The sequence below is a fragment of the Athene noctua genome, chromosome 19 (genome assembly GCF_965140245.1).
Source record: "Athene noctua chromosome 19, bAthNoc1.hap1.1, whole genome shotgun sequence".
Taxonomy (NCBI): Eukaryota; Metazoa; Chordata; class Aves; order Strigiformes; family Strigidae; genus Athene; species Athene noctua.
The window spans coordinates 2,982,718-3,002,547 of NC_134055.1; the positions used below are offsets into that span (position 1 = coordinate 2,982,718).

At 41.0% G+C, this 19,830-nt stretch overlaps 1 protein-coding gene across 8 annotated transcripts in view; it reads left to right on the top strand.

Moving 5' to 3' along the window:
* The window catches only part of BCAS3 (BCAS3 microtubule associated cell migration factor), a 372,464-nt gene that overhangs the window by 114,891 nt on the left and 237,743 nt on the right, over positions 1-19,830 (top strand). For all 8 annotated transcript variants that reach the window (XM_074922814.1, XM_074922816.1, XM_074922821.1 and 5 more), the window contains exon 15: positions 5,707-5,971. In XM_074922814.1, the coding sequence (XP_074778915.1) occupies positions 5,707-5,971 (265 nt within the window). The remainder of the gene's footprint in view (positions 1-5,706; positions 5,972-19,830) is intronic.

The window sequence follows — 19,830 nt, forward strand, 5'->3', positions numbered from 1 at the left end:
TACTGCTGCTCTTTGTCGTTGTTTAATGATACTGGTTTTTTATTTCTGCCATCTCCCTGCACAGCATAATTAAATACTTAAGTCTTGTCCTTCAAATAATGGTATGTTTTCTCTGTGACACTGCATAGTGTGCATGAAACTGGGTTAAGTTCCTGTTGCAGTAATGGTAGACATGCTTTATTGTTGTTTCACTTCACTATTGAAGTTTAATTTAATGCAGTGAGATGCACAAGAATATACACGTTGTTCCTGGTGTAACTCACCACAAATGAGAACAGGGCACTAGGACAAAAAAAAAAAAAAAAAGTGCCTTAGGAAGATCAAAATGCAGTTTAGTAGTTGTTTCTTGTAATCGCTATGAAAATACACAATTCAGTATTGTGAGCTTTGTTTTCTAATTATTGCATTAAGCTCACGCGTTGGGAGTGGATTTGCCTGGGGAGGTATTGTGACAGCCCAGTAAAGCTCCTTCTTTCTAAGGAAATAAGTGATAGTGTACATTTAAGCATTGTGCAGCAAGTTAGTACAATATTAACTTTCAGAAGGCCTGAAATATAGAGGCTGGGTATGGGCTGTCAGTCATTCCCAGGAGTAGTGGTAAACAAGGTCACTCCCTGTCCCGTGGGGTTGCTTGTGTAATCAGCCATACCTCTGCCTAGCCCATTTTAATCAACTGCTGTTAAAATAATTTTCTGTGTGCTGCCCTTACTCCTTCTTTTGTTTTCTTTCAGTTGTGGATTGAATGATTTTTTTTCAATTTATTTTGTGAATATGTTGTAATTAACAGCGTGTTTAAATTTGGAGAAGCTGTAGGAATAAGGAAACGATGATAGCAAAACCTTTTTATAGATTTCCATTATATAAAATAAGTGAAGGTATGTCAGCTTCCAAGCCTTCGCTTCGGATGATTCCCTCCAGATTTTTAGACTATCTGAAAGATTTTTTGGATGCACACAATCTTGAAAGCTGATCTTCACTAGAGCCGTTGACACATGACATGGCCTCGTAGGACTCCGTAGATTAAATTACCCAACTGTCTCGCTCAGGTCAGACTCTGAAAAATGGCAGCAAAATTTTCATTCAGTTTTCTGGAGGTTTTTACATCACAGTGTTTGAGACACGGAGAAATAGGGTAGTGGGAATTAAAAAGAAGCATAGAAGAGTAATTGAAAGACAACAGAAGACAGCGTAAGACTGGAAAAGTTACAGAGGATAGGAGTGAATGCTTTGATGGAGAGCGTTGTGAGAAACAAATGGTGACGGTGAGAGAAACGACAAAGCTGAAGTAAGGTGCGTGGTGCAGGACTTGCTGTATAATAGAAACGTATGGAAAGATTTATTTCACTGCACCTGTTAAGAAAACCTTTCTCAGACTGTTACTTCCTTTCCATAGAAGTACTGGATGATTTCTTTTCCAAGTCATGGTAAAGCCTACCAGCACATCTGAAGCATTGTTTAGTTGTCTCTGATAGGAAAACAGTCACATTGTCCATGATTCTGACAAGAGCAGTGATCATTTTGTGAGGGTACTGAATTTTTTGTTCAGGTTATCGTATTAATACGGAGAAGAGTCAGTAGCAGACGATAATATAAGAGGTGCAGCGTTGTCGGGGCAGCCTGAACCCCTTTGGGGTTTGCCAAGTACTGATTAGGATTCGTGGAGCAAGCTGAGGAGTCTGTAAGACATGGACGGACTTTCTGCAGACCTGCTGTAGACAGGAGTCGCAGAATACCTGGTTCAGACATGGGCGAATGGGGGGGTGCACGCTGTTATCCTTATAACATTCTGTGGTTGTATCAAGTGCATTCCTTTGGGCCAGAAAAGGCTTTGGTGTTTCTAATGAGCACCTGGAAGTATTCAGAGATTTCACCAAGACTCTTGGATATGCAAGAAATGTAGCTCAAAGGAACCAAACAGCTCACAAATTAGGAGGAGAAATGGTAGTAGAGCTAGGAGAAAGCACTGATGTTCCCACAGAATTATTTAATATTGCAATTTAAAATACCTTAAAGGTTCCCAAGTTAAACAAAATCTCAGGTCTGTAATTCCCTTTACTGGCCCAAACAGAAGAGGATAGGTAAAATTTTGAAATACAGACACGAGTATTAAATCTGACGTTGACCTTGAGCTATGGAATAAACTTTGCATCGTGAGAGATCTAGTGTACTTTGTAGTTTATTAACATATATCTGTAAACACTATGGGGTCTTGATTGATCTTTGGTATCTAAACATTACATCATAATTAACAACAAATCCAGAAATATATTATAAATATGTGAAATAATAGTACATTAACCTAAAGGACAGCAATAAATTGCAACGCTTAGCATAAACTTGAAAACCACTAATGGGCCACTGTGCAGTTTGTTTATACTATAAGCAGTCAAGAACTCTGTGTAATGTACAGTAACAGCGTGGTGGAGAACAGCAGGTCTGATGTGATAATTTATATATTTTTTTCATGGACACGCACAGCTGAATTTTCGAAGTAATTTCTGAGACTCCCACGATGAGCATTCTCCTTCCAGCCTGGTTTCTTCCGAGTCTGCTAGAGAGTTACGGACTCCTTTGCGTTGCACAGATGGGTTTGTGCTCTTTAGATATGAAGGTGTTTAATTCATGCCCTCGTGTGAAATTGGAATTATTCTCTGAGTTACCTCCTTGAGCAGTCTGTAGTACCGTTACTGATCATTTGTCTCTGAAAGACCAACGAGGCCATTTTTGAGGCTGGTAGGAGATAGGCAGAATTACTGCAAAACGCTTTTTGTCGCTGCCGAGGAAGGTTTCATAGCTTTATTCCTATAAATCTTACTTCATTTCACACTCATCTGTCAACACTTTTGTTATTACTGAGTCTTAAAAACCTGTTTGTTCTCTGCCTCTGTGGTTTCAGCCGTATTTTAAGTAGTGATGACCGTGATACCCACTCTCCAACTGCAGCGAGTGGTTGGGATCTTTACTTTAAAGAGAGTGTTTTGGATTACGTTGTTCCAAACTTTCTTCCTGAAGATCAGGAATACTTTTTTTCTGTGTAATGTTTACGCTGAGAGAAAACATCCTGTAATGATTGCTTCCCAGTTTCTTGGCTTGTGTTGTATGCCAGGGCTGTTGTATGTGTTTTTAAAGCAACGTAATCCTAAGGATGCGTACCGAAGACTAAATATTAATATAGAAGTATACACATTTCTGTTATGCAGTACAATGAGATACTCTTTTTCTTTTTTTTTTTCCCCTCAATCATCTCACAGAAATGTCCTCTAAAAAGGCTCAACCAAATAAGAGAGGGTATGTGGTAGATGTGAGTGAAACTAGTGATTTAATGTTTGGCTGCGAAATCTGTTGTGCAGGAGGGAAGAGACTGAAGAGGCGCAGGCAGCCTGACTCCATCCTCTAAATACAGCTCAAAGGTGTCAGTTCGCAGGGAGATCTCTCAGGTCCCTTCCAGCTAGCTGTGGTTTCAGGGGAGAACACTGCTGCAAGGAGCGTGGAACTACAGAGCAAGACAGAAAAAACTTGTGTTGGAGGTAGAGAGTGAGTGAACATCAAAGAGGAAGGAAGAGAAAAGCTGATTTTTTGAGACTGGGACAGATAGATGGTTTTAGAGATCAGAAAGGGAGTTTAAAGCTGGATCTAAAATGAATACCAAATAGTTGGAAAACAGTGATGTGTTCAGAGGGGTCACATCTAATGGCAAGCGTGGGCATTCTTTGGGTTATTAGAAATGAGAAAACATGGCCTTTGATAGGGTTGGAATGATACTCCAACAGCCTTAATGATTTTGTTATATTGGTGATCTTTCTGCTGTAACTGAGAATGGCAAGTTGTCTGCGGTTCTTAGGTTTGATTTTGACCTGTAGAAATTGCCTCTTTAAACAGCAAGTATTTAAATAGTCCTGGTGCCATCGTGTTTCTCTGACTCCGCGGCTTTGGGGTTTCTTTTTTTGGCTCTCGTTAATCCCTGTGGGGTCTCTAATCCTTTTTGAGCAATCTATTAAGGTGAAACACTTTGTAGGCAAACTAGGAGCTCTAAGTGCTGGGACTTTATGTCAGTAATACCAGAATCACTGAAAGTGCTAAACCTGTCAGATTTTGGGGAGATTGTTTAGCTATATCATTAGCAGATCATTTGGGTATGTCACCATAATTGAAAAGAGCAGGTGTCTAGCGCTGTTTTTTAGTTTATCTATGTAACGTTGATGAAGCATTTTGTGTCCTGACAGTCTGTCAGCCAAATATCTTGTCACAAGTCACAAGACTTAAATCCTTTTTTTATCTCAAAGGCTTCAGGGCTCAGTTGGAAACTTGCACTTTGATGAATACTTGCTGCTTTTGTCTGGAGTAGCTGGAGTGCATTTCTGGAATATTTGTTAAGATTTTATCAGTGTTTACTCCGATTTGAGTACCTAGTGTATTGTAAAACTGGCTTCAGTGAAATCTTAAAGAATTTTATTTAGTTTATGCTGTTTAATAATATAATGAAAACTAATCCTTCGTCTGTGTATTTGTTTGCCATGTTAAATCCCACTTGCATACGTGGTTCTTTTTAGTCAGCTTTTACCTTTAAAAACATTTTTGGAAGAATTGTTGGTTTTGTTTTTTTTTTTCCTATGATAAATCATTTTAACCTAGACTACTTGTTTTCTTGAGTTGTCTGCCAGTATGGGGTTGGAAACAAACTTTAATCTCTCTTTTAAAGCATTCCTTCAGGAACAAGAATTTGCTTTCCATCAAAGCGTTGTGTAAAGCACACTTAAAAGAGAATTAAATCCTTCTGGACTTCGTATCTGAAATCTCTGCAAGGAGTAACCGTAGTAGAAAATATTTAACTGTATTTTTATATATGCTTCCAGACTGACCATTTTAAGCTAAAATAAGACTTGGGTTTCTCAAGTAGTGGATAAGTACTCATGTGCATAAGGAGAAATCTAACTGGGTTTTTTCCTGGGACTTTAATAGCTGATTAATAAAGATGTAAAAAAGGAGTGGGTTTACGTAGAGAAATTGCCAAAGTTGTTCAGTTTCTTTTGGACAAGATTATAAATCAAAAAAAAGAAGCGTATGTCCAGGGCTACCTGGATGAATGGTAGTTCCTCTGAGGGATACGCTGATAGTAGCAGGATTAGAGACCATTATAAACAGCTTTGGAAAATATTGGCCGTTGATTTTTGGTTTGTTATGTAGGACATGGTATTTCTGTTGACTTAAAATACAGTTTTGAGTGCCAGTATTTGTCAAAATCAGGCCCAGTGGTGAGACCTCTCTTCTTCTCATCCCTCCCTTTTCCTCTTTTTGAGTAATCTCTAAAAATTAAAGTAAACAAGCAAATAACAAAACATGTAATTGAAATGATTTCCCAACTCTTTTTAGAATGAAATTCTATTTGAAAATTACACCGAGCTCTTGTGGCTTTCTGTAGTACTTTGCAGCATGGTTTGTTTTTATAAGTTTAGGCCTGTTTAAAAGAAAAATCTCAGGATATTTTGAAAAGTGCACAAAATTTGGAACTGGGTATTATATACTTATATACTGAATACTAAGATCATTGATACATATGCAAAAATTCAAGTTATTGCCTAAATTTAAGGGGTTTTATTCACATTTCCAATTAAGATTTGTGTTTGTTTAAGCCATGATAGTCCATTTCCTTTGTTAGATGTCTGTACGTTGGTGACTACATTCCCGTTTCACTCCTCTGCTTCCTAGGTACAGGATATCTCCTTCAGCCATGACTGTCGCTGGGTTGTGGTCAGCACGCTGCGTGGCACGTCCCACGTTTTTCCCATCAATCCTTACGGCGGCCAGCCCTGTGTCCGGACACATATGTCACCCCGCGTGGTGAATCGCATGAGCCGGTTCCAGAAGAGCGCAGGCTTGGAAGAGATCGAGCAAGAGCTCACATCTAAGCAAGGAGGACGCTGTAGCCCTGTTCCAGGCCTGTCGAGCAGCCCCTCCGGCTCACCGCTCCATGGTAAATCCCTTATTTTCTTTTTTCCCTCCCCCTTACATTGTCAAAAAAATCTTTCCCCATGTCCTTTAAGATGTTTCCATACCTCCTGTGTAGCCGCCTGACTCAAAAAGATTTGGTTCCTAAAAACCTTTGGAGATGTCAGCCTAAAGATCTTCATAGTTTTCCAGCTTCACCTTTCAGTAGTATTTGCTGACAGCCTGAACCATGAAAACATTGATTTTACTGGAGATTGCAGGAATTGATTTGGTTCCTTCTACTTGCCCCTGTAGTTTGTGCCACTAAAAAATGATTTTCATAAAATAAGGTGCTGCAGAGATTGTGCAAAAGTATGTAATGTATGCAGGTATTACAGGAATGAGCCAAGGTATTATACTTCCAAAAGATAGTTTTAGTTTTGCAGCTTGCTTAAGCAAACTGTGCTATCACAGATGTGTTGTTAATTTCCACTCTAAACTGAAAGTTTTGAGGTCTTTAGGTTTCAAGTTTTGTTTCCATCTAGCACACTTCTAGGTAAGTAATCTGGTCTCTATTCAGATACAGTTACCTAAAATTTTCATTGCTTATTGGCTTGATGATCATGAAGCATATCTGGATATCCATAATAAATATTGTTTGAGGAGAAATGTGGAAACCGGGCAGTGTGAAGTTGATGGCATAGATTTTTGCCCACTTTTGTTCGAGTGTGGGTGTGAGCAATGTGGCAACATACAAAGGAAAAAAAAAACCCTGTAAGAGTTGATCTGTACATCCTATGCCTTTGGAGAAACTAAAAGATCATGAAGGAGAGCCTCTAAAAAAAGGCACAAACATCATCATTTTCCCAGCTTCTTCGGTTTGGTCTCTGCCGTTCTTTTTGCCCTGCTCTTTCACGAGGTCTCAACTAGGAGCTGCTTTGTTTGGATTCGGGATTTGCTGCGTCCTTACCCTTCCGTTCTATTAAGTCACAGCTTCCATTGAAGTGGAAGTTTAAATAGCCGTTTGGTACGGGCAGCCACCCTTTTCCAGTCTGAGAGTATTAAAAATGGCAAAGAACAGTCCCTCTTCCCTAATTGTGAGTAAGATTAGAAGTGCTTGTGAAAGCCCAACTCTGTGCTGTCATAGTCAACATCTCTGCTGCTATAGAGAGAACCTTTGTGGGATTTCTGAATCAAAGGAACATTTTTATGACTTGCTGATTATTAAGGGAACCAGACTTGTCTCAGAAGCCGCTGTATTTTCTCCTTTGGACTTTTCTAAACAAAGTTTTTTTGCATAGCTCTTCTGGAGCCTTGCTCCTCTGCCTAGAGCCACTGGAAGGCACCCAAAACGTGATCTGTAGTTTCTTCCTCCTTGGAGACATTTGTGTATCTACCATTTTACTTTGTCTCTCCTCATTTTACAGCAGCTCAGCGTTGAAACAGGCTGGGGAGGGCTGCAAAGGTTTACCACGGCCCATCCAGTCCCTTTTAACTGTTGGCATCACGTAGAGGAGAGGAAGGGAACTATCAATTCATGTAGTAGCTTTCATCCAACCCATTCTGTTTTCTGTCAAGGAAACTGCAGTAAATTGTTGCCTTTACAGTACTCTAAGGTACATTTGAAGTTTTGAATAGATTTGACACTTTTTTTAAGAAGAAACTGGTTTCATTTGCTTTGGGATCCTCAGTGGTGAACAGATTTTCTAGGTAGGAGAAAGACACGCATGGATGAGTTACAGAGAGAAAGGCAGCAGCATTTATGGCAGTGTCTCAGGAGTTTTAAGGCTTCAGTTTTCAAATGCCTGTCTTGAAATATAATTAATAAATGAGATTTTTTTTTTTTTTTTTTTCCCCAAGTTCTCCATGCAGTCATTATTGTTTGGAAATTAGCTCTCTTCAAAGTTAGCTCCATTTGAAAGCTGCACATGGGCACTGAGAATTTAGGTGAGAAGGTAATGGATTTCTGGAGAGCGTCATGCAGATTGTGCTCATCACTTTCCCACAGTGTAGAAGGGCTTGAAGCTGGACACGTGCTAAGACTGCTGGTACCTTGCAAACCTGCGTATGAAAATTTTCCATGAGAAATGTGGGGATTGTATAGAGGAATTAGCAGAGTTGCCTTAAAAGAATCTTAGAAAAAAAGATAAAATAGTTTGGTTTTAAAGAATCCATTTGGTAAAATATTCTAGTGGTTTTAGTAATATTTTTGCTGCTTTTTCATTTTGGTCATCTTTCAGTTTACCTGGCTGAAGGCTGGCAAAATATTGAACCATGTTATCTGCCTTTTATAAAACCTTTTATCATCAAATTGGGAAAAAAAACCCCCTGAAGTTCCCAGTGACTTTCAGTGGAGGTATTTGTGTGTGTGTGTGTGGCAGATGGATTAGCCAGAGACCAGTGATTATTTTAATTTGTGAGCTAAGATGTGTTTACTCAGATTGTAACAGCTCCTTATCATATTATAATGTTAAATTATTGTTGTTTGGCAGAGTTAAGGCGGACTGGTGACAGGAGTGTGGACTAGTACTCAGAACAGAAAAGAGCAGTTCAGGGTTTAATTCTTTGCTTTACTTTTAACTCGCTCTGTGACCCTTGGTAAATTTTATTCAGCTGATATTGTCTATGAGCTTTCTACTGTGTAACAAGAATAATAATCTCTGTGTTCCCCACGTGTGGAATTCCTTGAATTTTATAGTTTTCTATACTTATATAGAAATACTATATACTTATATTCTTACTTTCCTTAGCCATCTCTCTAAATGCAGCTGATTATAATGTAAATAAACCCAAAGACCATGTCCTGGAGAGCAAGGTTACACTGGGACAAATTGTCGATTAAGTGGCAGATTCAGAGAAGTTTGTGATAAACTGGTTTTATCTCTGGAGGATTTTTTTTTTGTGCAAAGTCGTGTCATCGTGATTTTCCTCTTACATCCTTCATAATCTAGAAAAGTTTCAATAAACCCTAAATTACAAAAAAATGCTGTTAATCCTTCTGCTAAAACTTTTTTTTTTTCATTACAGTAACATTGCTACATCCTTATGCCGAAAGATGGATTTCTGTGAGCAAAGTGTTGCTCGTTATCTTCTTTTTTTTGATTAGCAATTGTAACCGATTGATGTTAGCTTGTGATTAGCTTTTGTTCTTGTAAATATTTTCAGAGTTCGGTCTTTGTGATATTTTTCCCACTTGGTTTTTAGCGCCTAGTTTCAAAAAGAAACTGCTATGTATATAGTAGCAAGGCAATCTATTTACATTTTGTTCGGAGTACCCTAGGAACTGTTTACCCACTGGGGGTGGGGATGATTTCGTTTCCAAATGAATCATGGTTTGGTTTTGTTCACTTTAGCAGACTGAAGTAAACTGTTAAATAGAGGATGATAAAGAGATATTTTCTTTGCACCTTTTATAGCTAACACAGATTTTGTTTGGTGCTATTTTGTGTGTTAATCCAGCAAAATTATATTTTTGTCATTCCGTTGGATTGCCAGAGCGTGTTGTCAGTAATATCAGAGTTGGGTTGGGATTCTTTTATGGGCTTTTACTATTATGAGACTGTTACGACATCGGTTGGTTGTGGGGCTGAACGTGAGGGTAGAATATGGCCTTATGTGACCTTTTACTTCTATAAAATGGGGTTCATGGTACTTACCTGTCCCACAGGTACACTGTGTGGATTAATGGATGAATAGTTAAAACAGAACCACGTCCTTGATTACACAAACATATCCCCTGTTGTCTTCGGGACACCTCGATGTGAACCCCAAGGAGCATTTAGCTGTAAAAACTTCATGCTTTATTTGGAAGATGGAGAGGTCTATACAACTCTCGCTGTTTTTATTCTGCAAATTAAAATTTACAGTGTGGTGTTATCATTACTTTTTGCACCACAAGTTAGTTCAAATCTCCCTAGGTCTACTTTGAGTTTTTTTTTTTTTTCTGGCGTCGTTTGCAGGAATTTCCATATCAGAACAAAAAACCAATATTATAATAAGTGAAGCACACGTTGGACCTATAGCTACCGATCCACACCTACTAAAAACATATAATAATAATATGATACTCTCTGAATTTGTCTTGTCATTTTGTTGGGGGTTGAAGTATTTATTTGGATGGTGTAGTTTTGCCAGAAGACCATTCGTAATACACAGTGGCTGTGTTTCAGATTTAATACCTATGCTGAAATGAAGATTTTAGAGTTATGAAAAGGCATGTCATTCTGTATATATTGCATTGAGGCTTGTCTTCAGTTCTTTATAAATATTTTAGTATCGCACATTTTTCACAGTAAAATCTTTTTTAATTTTAAAAGTCAGAAGGGTTTTCTCTCACTTTTCCTTCATCCGTTACAATATCAACGTGATTAAAATCCAAGCATAAAACTAGAAGCTTGATAAACATGCACTCTGAGATGCTTTAAATATTTTCATGTTACTTTTCACTATTTCCCAGAGTGAAACTCCTTTTACTAGAGGAATTCTTATGGGAAAGCAGAGTTGAAAGGACTGACATCATCAACCCTTCCTGAAAAACAGATTGGTTTCCTTTAAGTAACACTCACTTAAGAAACCACCTATTTAGAGAGAAGCAGACAAAAATAGTTTCCAAGAAAATTAACTGTATAATAACTTAAAACACTGGAGGGCAGTTCCTTTCCAAAGTTTAACTCGAGAGCTGGCACTGTAAACACCAGTTGAAAACAGTTGTTTGAAAAGTCCTTATTAAGCTTTAATTTTTCTCTTTGTCAAGTGTAGCTTTTCTTGACAGAAAATAGTTTTTTTATGGATGTATAGAAACAGTAAAGCAAGCTGAAGAATGGGCCTGTTTTTTTTTTTTTAAATTTTTTTTTTTTAAATATTTCTATTTGTTTAATCATTTTTCAACAGCATCGCACTTGGCTTTTTTTTTTAATTTATTTATTTCACTGCACTTTCATGGAATTTCCTTTCCAGCCTCATCTCGAAATGGAAATTTGTCTCCAAATATTTTTTTTTTTTAAAAACTTCAGCCTGCAGGGGGCGCCCTTCCCCCGGCCATGCCGGGGCCGGCACCGGGAGGGGGGGGCCGGGACCCCCGGGACCCGGGGCTGGGGTGGGGGGATCCCGGGCCGGGAGGGTCCCGGTGTTCCCTCTGCCGGGGGTCGCTTTGGGGGAGCGCTGGGTTCCGAACAGCCTCACCGGGGGGGTTCTTGTGGAACAGGGGCAGCGCGCGAGCCAGACCTTTTTTTTTTTTTTTTTTTTTTTTTATTAATTCAGCAAAAATTTACATCGCAATCGCTGAGCTGCTCCTGTAAAACCTCCGCACTGACCGGGCAATGGGCTGCCTTGATGCGCAGCGATTCTCACCTATGTCACGCTCCGGGTTGAAGCTTCATCTCGAAATTTTTAAGGCAATTGGGGGAAAAAAAAATAAATTAAAAAAAAAAAAAGTTTACCTGGTGGGAATTTTCTGCTAACGACTTTTAGAGACCGTGACTTGCTTCTGGAAAGGTCCCAGGGTTCTGCGAAGCCTCTTGGCTGCGGACGGGCTGTGCTCCAGCAGCCCCCAGATTACACGTGTAGAGCAGGGGGGAAGAGGTGTGAGCAGCTCACCATAAGCACCAGTTTGGGTACTGGCCAGGAGCTTACTGGTTGTAAATGAGCTGTGGTTTTAGCTCCTCCTCCCCCTCCCCTTTTTCCCTTCTTTTCTCCCCCCTTTTCCCCTTCTTTCTCTCCCTTCTGCCCCTTCCCCCTCTTTCTATTCCCCTTTTCTATTCCCCCTTCTTTCCCCCACTTCTTTCCCCCACTTCTTTCCCCCACTTCTTTCCCCCACTTCTTTCCCCCACTTCTTTCCCCCACTTCTTTCCCCCACTTCTTTCCCCCACTTCTTTCCCCCACTTCTTTCCCCCACTTCTTTCCCCCACTTCTTTCCCCCACTTCTTTCCCCCACTTCTTTCCCCCACTTCTTTCCCCCACTTCTTTCCCCCACTTCTTTCCCCCACTTCTTTCCCCCACTTCTTTCCCCCACTTCTTTCCCCCACTTCTTTCCCCCACTTCTTTCCCCCACTTCTTTCCCCCACTTCTTTCCCCCACTTCTTTCCCCCACTTCTTTCCCCCACTTCTTTCCCCCACTTCCTTCTTTCCCCCACTTCTTTCCCCCACTTCCTTCTTTCCCCCACTTCCTTCTTTCCCCCACTTCCTTCTTTCCCCCACTTCCTTCTTTCCCCCACTTCCTTCTTTCCCCCACTTCCTTCTTTCCCCCACTTCCTTCTTTCCCCCACTTCCTTCTTTCCCCCACTTCCTTCTTTCCCCCACTTCCTTCTTTCCCCCACTTCCTTCTTTCCCCCACTTCCTTCTTTCCCCCACTTACTTCTTTCCCCCACTTCCTTCTTTCCCCCACTTCCTTCTTTCCCCCACTTCCTTCTTTCCCCCACTTCCTTCTTTCCCCCACTTCCTTCTTTCCCCCCTTGTTTTATCCCTTTATTTAGTTTTTTTCCTTTTTTTTTTTTTTTGTGGTGGATGGAGAATCAGCGGAGTGAAAGAAGTGGGTAGTATATTTTGGATACTTTCTGAAGTGGAAGGAAAAGATCCATTCCCTTTAGATAAGTAGGGAAGTAGACTGATAAATTCTGTCACAGGGGAAGTTCGTGTCTGTACATAAAGTGTTTTAGAAGTGGGCTTTTGTAAACAGTGTAGATCTGAGACTGGGGCAAATGTATGTTTGCCTTTATATTTGAAAAAAAGGGAGTTGCAGGTATTCCAGATAAATTGAAAATTGAAGGAGACCGGCTTCAGAAGGGAATTGCAGTTCTTGAGATATGAAGTGTAAAAACACATGACTGAGTGATTTAGCACAGCAAATGCCGTAGCAGTGGTCGAAGCAAACGGCTTCAGAAAGAAGCAGTGGGTCAGCAGGCGGAGGGGAAGTAATAGGGAGTGCACGGGAGACCGCGATGTCAAAGATTGATCGCGAGGTGAAAGGAAGGTGGAAGGCAGAGAGGAGTTGGATTACCACAGATGTGAGCGTCCCACTGAAGTTTTCCTGTCAAGATGGATGATTTCAGTCTTGGTAACATCAAACTGAAGAAAATTTCTATAGGGTCAAGCGTTGATGTGTCAGAGGCATGTGCTCAGGGAGCCCGAGAAGCGTTAACTGGATTTTTAAGTGTTTCTCTGAAAACGGATATAAAATGACATTTTAGGATTCTACTGTTAGTTCAATTGTTCCCTCGATTACTTCCTCTTAATTTACAGTTAAATGATGTTTTTCCATCTGCAAATCTCACCAGTTAAGCAGTATATAAAGGTATATAATACACAGGGTAGTGTGTTTCCTTCTCATACGCGGTGAGTAATAAAGACATCCTGCAGATTATGCATCGCTTTTGAGAAGGTTTTGCAGTTCTTGCCAACTGGAAATTGATAAATAGTGAGATTAGCAATGCACAAGAAGGAACGTGATCCAGTACTTTATGGCTTCTCAGCGTGCTTTATGTGTCTGTGCAGAGGACTAGATGCACTTGCATACGGGTGAAGAGTATTTTAAGGAGAAATGAGTGTGATCAGCATAAAAGCAGTCACTAAGATTGAGCTTTGAAATAACAACCCAGCTGAAAAGAGTTGGTCACTGAAGGAGGGATGCAGGAAGGCTTTTCTGAATGGCGTTTGTGTCCAAAGCTCAGAAGTGGAAAGCGTGGGACTAGGTCGGGAGAAGGGATGTGTAGGAGAGGGGAGACAGCGTGGTCCAGAAATCTGTTGGTGGGTCAAGGAATGTAAGTGGTTTGAGGGAGCTGCGAGCAGTGAAATGACAAAAAGTAGCTTTGCCCACCTGATATGAGTCTGTACTGGGTTTGGTCAGAAGGTGAGAAAGTAGAATCTAGAGTTTTTCAAGAGACCATATCAGCTAAAGGAAGAGGTTTAAGTATTGAGGGTGTTGTATGACAAGTAAGGTTTGGCATGAAGGAGGGTGAAAGCATGTGAAGCTCTGCATTAGTAACCAGCGAGGGAAAGGAATGGGAGGAGAGCCGGTGGGAACAGGCATTTTATCTGCTGGACCTGCGGAGTTCAAGCTCAAACACCTCCTGCTTCCCCTGGCAGTGGGTATTCTGGGGCAGAGCCACTCGTTGCAAGGGCTGATCCCTTGTGCCCGCAAGGTCTGAATCTGATTCCCTGTGTACGTGATTGGTGATTGAGTACGCAGTAAATGGGTGCTGCCCTCGTTGTCTTTTTTCCACTTATTATTCTTAAGTAAGGCATTTAAATCAACCGTGCATTTTTGGTAGTCTGAAAAATGTAAACACTTTATGTAAAGAAACGTAAGTGTTAAGACTGGAAATAAAATATACTTGTATCTTTTAAAAGTTTTATCTTTACCCTTAAATATGCTGATTGGGCTTATTCTTTTTGCTTAGTCTTCGTGGGCTGTTAAAATCAGTTGCTTTTTCCCATCTCAAGGAAATGCATCTTTGACACTTCTCATGACCTGAGTCACGATGCTGTCACAGAGCCAGAAAACGTCCTTAACAGTCATGGGTAAAAGAGCAGAGCTGCCGAGGGTGTGTGGTGGGTGGAAGAGGGAGAGAGAGATTGCTATGGTTTACTTCAGTTCCTCTTCTATGGGTGTTTCAGACAAGCCATTTATTATAATTATCCATGGATATTATTATCAAGTTCTCATATGCAGTGGTTCTCAAGGCACTTTTTTTTTTCCACATAACTTGGGATAAATAGTGTGTATTCAACCTGGATGGAATTCAGATGCTAAAATATTTGTGCTAATTGTTGCAGCTAGAGCGAGGGAAAATAAGACATAGTTTAAAAGGTGGGGGAAAGAAAAAGCCACAGATATATTAACATGTAGTTTATTGTCAAAACTAAATTCTAATAAGCTGAGCCCTTTGGCTAAAGGGGCTGCTATTAAATTTTCCCTATCTCATCACCCAACACAGCTGCGTACAGAGGTGTCCTTCAGAAATTCCCAGACCAGTCAGTTTGCAGTTTCTAAGACAAGCTGACCAGTTTTTCTTGTGTTGTCCCAGTTTAAAAAAAAAAAAAAAAAAAAGAAACAGGTTTGTAAAGATCATTTTATTCTGTATCATTTGGAAGAGAAGTCTGGGACACCGAAATTTTCTAAAGTTCACAATGCTGAAACATCTCAGAGTCATCCCTGAAAGAAGGCTTTGAGTTCAGAACTGTGCTGATATGAATTATGATTGATAGGCAGGACAAGGAGCAGCAATAGTGCATACTTGTTTTCTCAAGCGCTTCATCATTCACCAGCAGACTCTGTTAGTAAAATTCCCATGTGCAAGAAATTGGAGTAACAGAGTCTCTACACAGTGCCTAGAAGCTGCCCGTACGATAACCTCATTAGTGGAGTGTTAAGTCTGAGCTCACATAGTCTTTTCCTTGGAAGACTTTGCAAACTCAAGTCCAGTGCTGTGGTAGCTGCAGCCGCAGCTTCTGGTCCAGAGCTGGCTTAGGGCCACGTGTTGGGGAGGATGAGCAGAGCACCTTCACATTTGTTTGCAAAATACTTCATAGCTATACCCGCAGTACCTACAAGAAATGAATTTTGCAGTCTGGTACAAATAGGATGGCAACGTCCGGACCCCCCCTGCCTGTGGCTGGCGTTTGCCAGCGATGACCCAAGAGCACAAAGGCCAGTTTGCCTGATTTTGCTGGTAACCATCATCGGGAACAAACCAGCTGAAGTGTTGCCGCTGCTGCCTGCTTTATGGCTGTGCAAAGCCTGGAGCCAACAGCTGGCAAACAAGTTTTGTTGTTGTTTTTACTTCAAGGAGAGTTTTGCCCATAAATGGACTTGAGCTTTGCACCAACAATATTTTTAGTTAAATAAAATCCTGGAAGATGATTATTAGGCCAGGCGTGTGTGTGTGGGGGGTGGTGGAGGGGTTGTTTTCTAAGGAAATGCTTCAAGGCATCTTTACTGTGCAGCCCTTAGGGGAACTTTAGCACAGCAAACTGGTGTCTGTACAAAAATGAGGAGGGGAAATGGCAAGGCCAGAAGCAGACATTTGTTTCAGGTTTTCAAGCAGGTATTTTTTACACAAGGCAGTTAACACTATGGATGTCCCCACAGCTGCTGGTGAGAGGTGACATGGGGCCCAGGTCACTGTTGCTGTTCTGGCAGAAGTGGTTTCCTCTCCTTTTGGTTCCTCTGGATTGTCAGTGTAATTTCTTTTCCATGCAGGAAAAGAAGAAATAGGCGTGGAGGTGGGTGAAACGGCCAGCCGTACATCGCTGATCGTACAAGTAATTGACAGGTTCAAATCCCAGGTAGAGCTTGAGGTTTGAACTGTTCTTTCCTAATACATCTTGGCCCAGGTGGAGGTAGCAGGCAGCAAAGGGGTCACGGCGGTTCCTTCTCTCTTCTGACCTTTGACAAGGGCAAGAGGAGATTTTCAGGTGTCAGTGGGACATTTCATAACTGAGAGACAAAGGTTTTGAAACCGAGGATAGTAGAAAAAAAGAGAAGCTTCAGAAGGAAGAAAGGAATATGATGAGGCTGTATTCAGATTTTGAGTGGATGACGCTGATGAGCAGTTGGGAGAGTTGAAGTTCAAGGAGCTCGGGTGAGAGGGCAAATGACTCTGTCTCATCAGTGGCTGAGACACTTGGACTGGCGCTTGCATGTCTCGGCAGAGCGTTCTGATGAGCTCGCCTGTCACCATCACATGCCTTGCCTGGATGCAAATAGAGAGAAAGTTCTGCTTTCTTAGAAAAATCATGAGATTTAGTGCAGCTGTGTTTCAAAAGGTTCAATATCAGGCCGTTTTAAACGTTATGAAAACAACCGGCTGCATTATTTTCTCCCATCCATTCCAATGGAATCAAGTTGGTGATGGGTTTTGGACTTGAACCAGTTTAGCTGAGAGAAAAATTTGCTCCAAGTAGCTAGATCATGTGCACATGCATTCTGTAGCTAGTACAAAATATTCTTCCTTTAATGGGTCTAATTGTATTGGAAATATTGAGGGTTAGGGTGTGAAATGAGTCTGAATTTGGTAGGATTACAATTCAAGGAAATGGCCATGTATCTTTAGTGCAGAAATGATTGGTAACTAAAATAGTTTCCTGACTTTTTCTAGGAAAATGTGTCACATTTTACAGAGAAAGATAAAACATATTTGACTGAATAAAACCAAACACAGAAGGAAAAGCCCACTTTGGCAGTAATTAGCGCTTGTTGTGTTGAGTGTGTTTCTCGGGACGCTGTTGAGTTTGTCTGTCAGGCTCTTCCAAACGACTTCTGTGAGCCAGCATTGCTTCCGCAGGGTTCTCTGTTCAGGTCACAAGGCAGCGTTTCTCACCAGGGCGCTGCTGTTTCCTCTTCCGACTGTAGTAGATTACAGATTATACTGGAACATGTCTGAGAAAAGGTCAGAAACGAGGGTGAAAGTCTTGGAACTGAAGCTGGGAAGCTTTCCATTCTCATCCGGGAAAATTTTTGTATTGAATAAAAGGCAAAGCAAAATAAACCACCACATCCACGACACTTCTGTTTATCCTGCCATTTTCTGTCTGCCAGTTAGAAAGGATTTTATTCCCCTTGCATTATATGATTAGTGGATGTTTAGCTGAGGAATCTTCAGTGTTACACTAAACAGGAATAATGGCCAAACACAGTTCATTTTCATGTAACTCGGTCTCCACATGATTGCATAGCCCGGAGTTACTGCGTTTTTATTTACCAAATTAAAGATGTTTATGTGTAGTGTTAATGTCAGTAGACTACGTGGCATACTTTGAAATGCAGTCTGTTAAATATTGTAAGATATAAAAGGTAATCAAGTGGGGTTTGAATTTTAATGACGCTGTGTTACTCAGCTTTTTGTATTGGAGTAATGAAAGAAAAATGAAAAAAATCAACATAGAATCATTTTATTATGAGGCTGAGAGGTGCTCCATACCACTTTAGTTTTTCAAGTAAAGCATACAGAGAAACTAAAAATCTTTATGATCATTATTTTCATACCAGAAAAATGTCTGGGCCAAGTCCTCTTTGCTTTGTTCACTAGCAAGGTGGAATTTCTCTATGCAAAAAAGGATCCCACAACACTTGAGTGGGGAGACATGCCATACACCATTGAAACTGCCAGGGGACATTTAATGGGTAGAATGATTTAATTTCACTTTGGTGGTGAGTTGGTGTTTGCATCCCTTAGGTGTTAGGGTGTAGGTTTGGTTTTAAGCTCAGTTGTGAGTTCCCGAGTTCCCTTTCCCTCTGACGGGGGAGGCTGTGCCCTGCGTGTGCAGCGGGGATCTGCGGCGCCGGTGTACCAGAGCAAGGTTTAAATCAGGTAAGAAGTCATTTGGTCACCTTGATGTGGTACTAGGCGTGGACTAAAGAGAAGGACAAGGTAACCATGGGTCTGTATCAGCATAATTCTTTCTGGATCCGGTAAAGTCTCTTTGCATGACTCTGGCTGCACTGTGCTGGATTCACAGATGAGCTCCTCGGGGCTCTGCCTTGCTGCATTTTGATGGATATTTATGTCATTAGTAGCTGCAAAAATCAGGATGTTTTTCTTCCTCTCTGCTCAAAGATGATCTCTGACAGTAGTGCCCTGAAGTACTCCGTTCAAATGCTGACCAATTTGAAATCTGGCCTGAATTCATCAAGGCTCTTAGTTGATCAGAAGAAGACAAGTTTACTGTATTAATTGCTTTCGGTTGATTGAATGCTTTTTATACAGTAATACAAGTTCACAAGTCTAGCACGTTTTCCTCCAGCTGTAGCTTTTCTTTCATATCCAAAAATACACTTTGCAAACTTAGAATTGTGTGATTTGACCAAATGTTTAGATCTCACATTCAGGCCTTGAGAGTATTTTATAGGTTTAACAATGATTGTGAATAAAGTAATCGTAAATAAAAATTGTAGCCACCAGTAACTTCACCTGGCAGTGGCAGAGGTACGTGGAGAGCTCTGAAGCAGGAGGTGTTGCCGCCGGGTCACGGGCCCCGGGGCTGTGATGAGGAGGGTGGAGGCGAGGGCGAAGCAGCGGGGCTGTGAGCCTGTACCTGGGAGCTGCTCCTGATGTCTTTTCCACAGATGTCCAGCTTTGTCAAAAACCAGTAAATCTTGTGAAGTTTATTTTCTTTATAGCATCTGTGTTTTATAATGGTGCTTTTAATTTGTTTTTTCTTTGTCTGCTGGGATTTCTTTTGTCCGGCACTTTCAGGCCTCCCTTTTTTTCTCGGTGGAAGTGAGTCCGTTAATGATGGCTGGCTGGGGAATACACCCCGGCCAGGCCGGCACGGCAGCCGCTCCCTCTGTCTAACAACAAAACCCATTGTTGTTTTCTTTCTTCACTTTTATCCTCAACTTCATCCATTTTTCCTTTGTGGAATAAAATGCCTGCTAAAGCGTGGCTCGGATTTTGGGTGGATGATACGATGATGGTTTTGTTGCAGACTTTCAGCAAACAAGTCCACGGGCAGAACTAACTGATCATGTTTTCAATATCTCAATGGGGAATGTTTATCCAAGTTAATGCTGCACTTGTAAATAAACTTCTGCTGTCAGACTACCAGAGCCACGGCGTCCTCGGCTTCTTGCAAATCCCTCAGTAATATTAGTAAGAGATTCACCAGCAGCTTCAATTGAGACATAAGACTTTTTTTTTTTTTTTCCCTCCAGTGGAAGTCTAAAAGGCTGAATTAGGATTGACTGTAGGATCTTTCTTGATTTGGATTTAGTTGTGATCAGGAATTTGGACACTGAGTTTGTAATATTTGAGTGAAAATAATGCAAGTGTGTCCTGAGCTGTGGCCCAAGCTGGAGAGGGAGTGCAGGCGAACGGGAGGATGCATACAGGGAAAATAAACCTTAGCCTAAACTGGCTTTAATGTATTCCATGCACAGCTCTTGAACTGTCATCTGAAAATCTCCTTCGT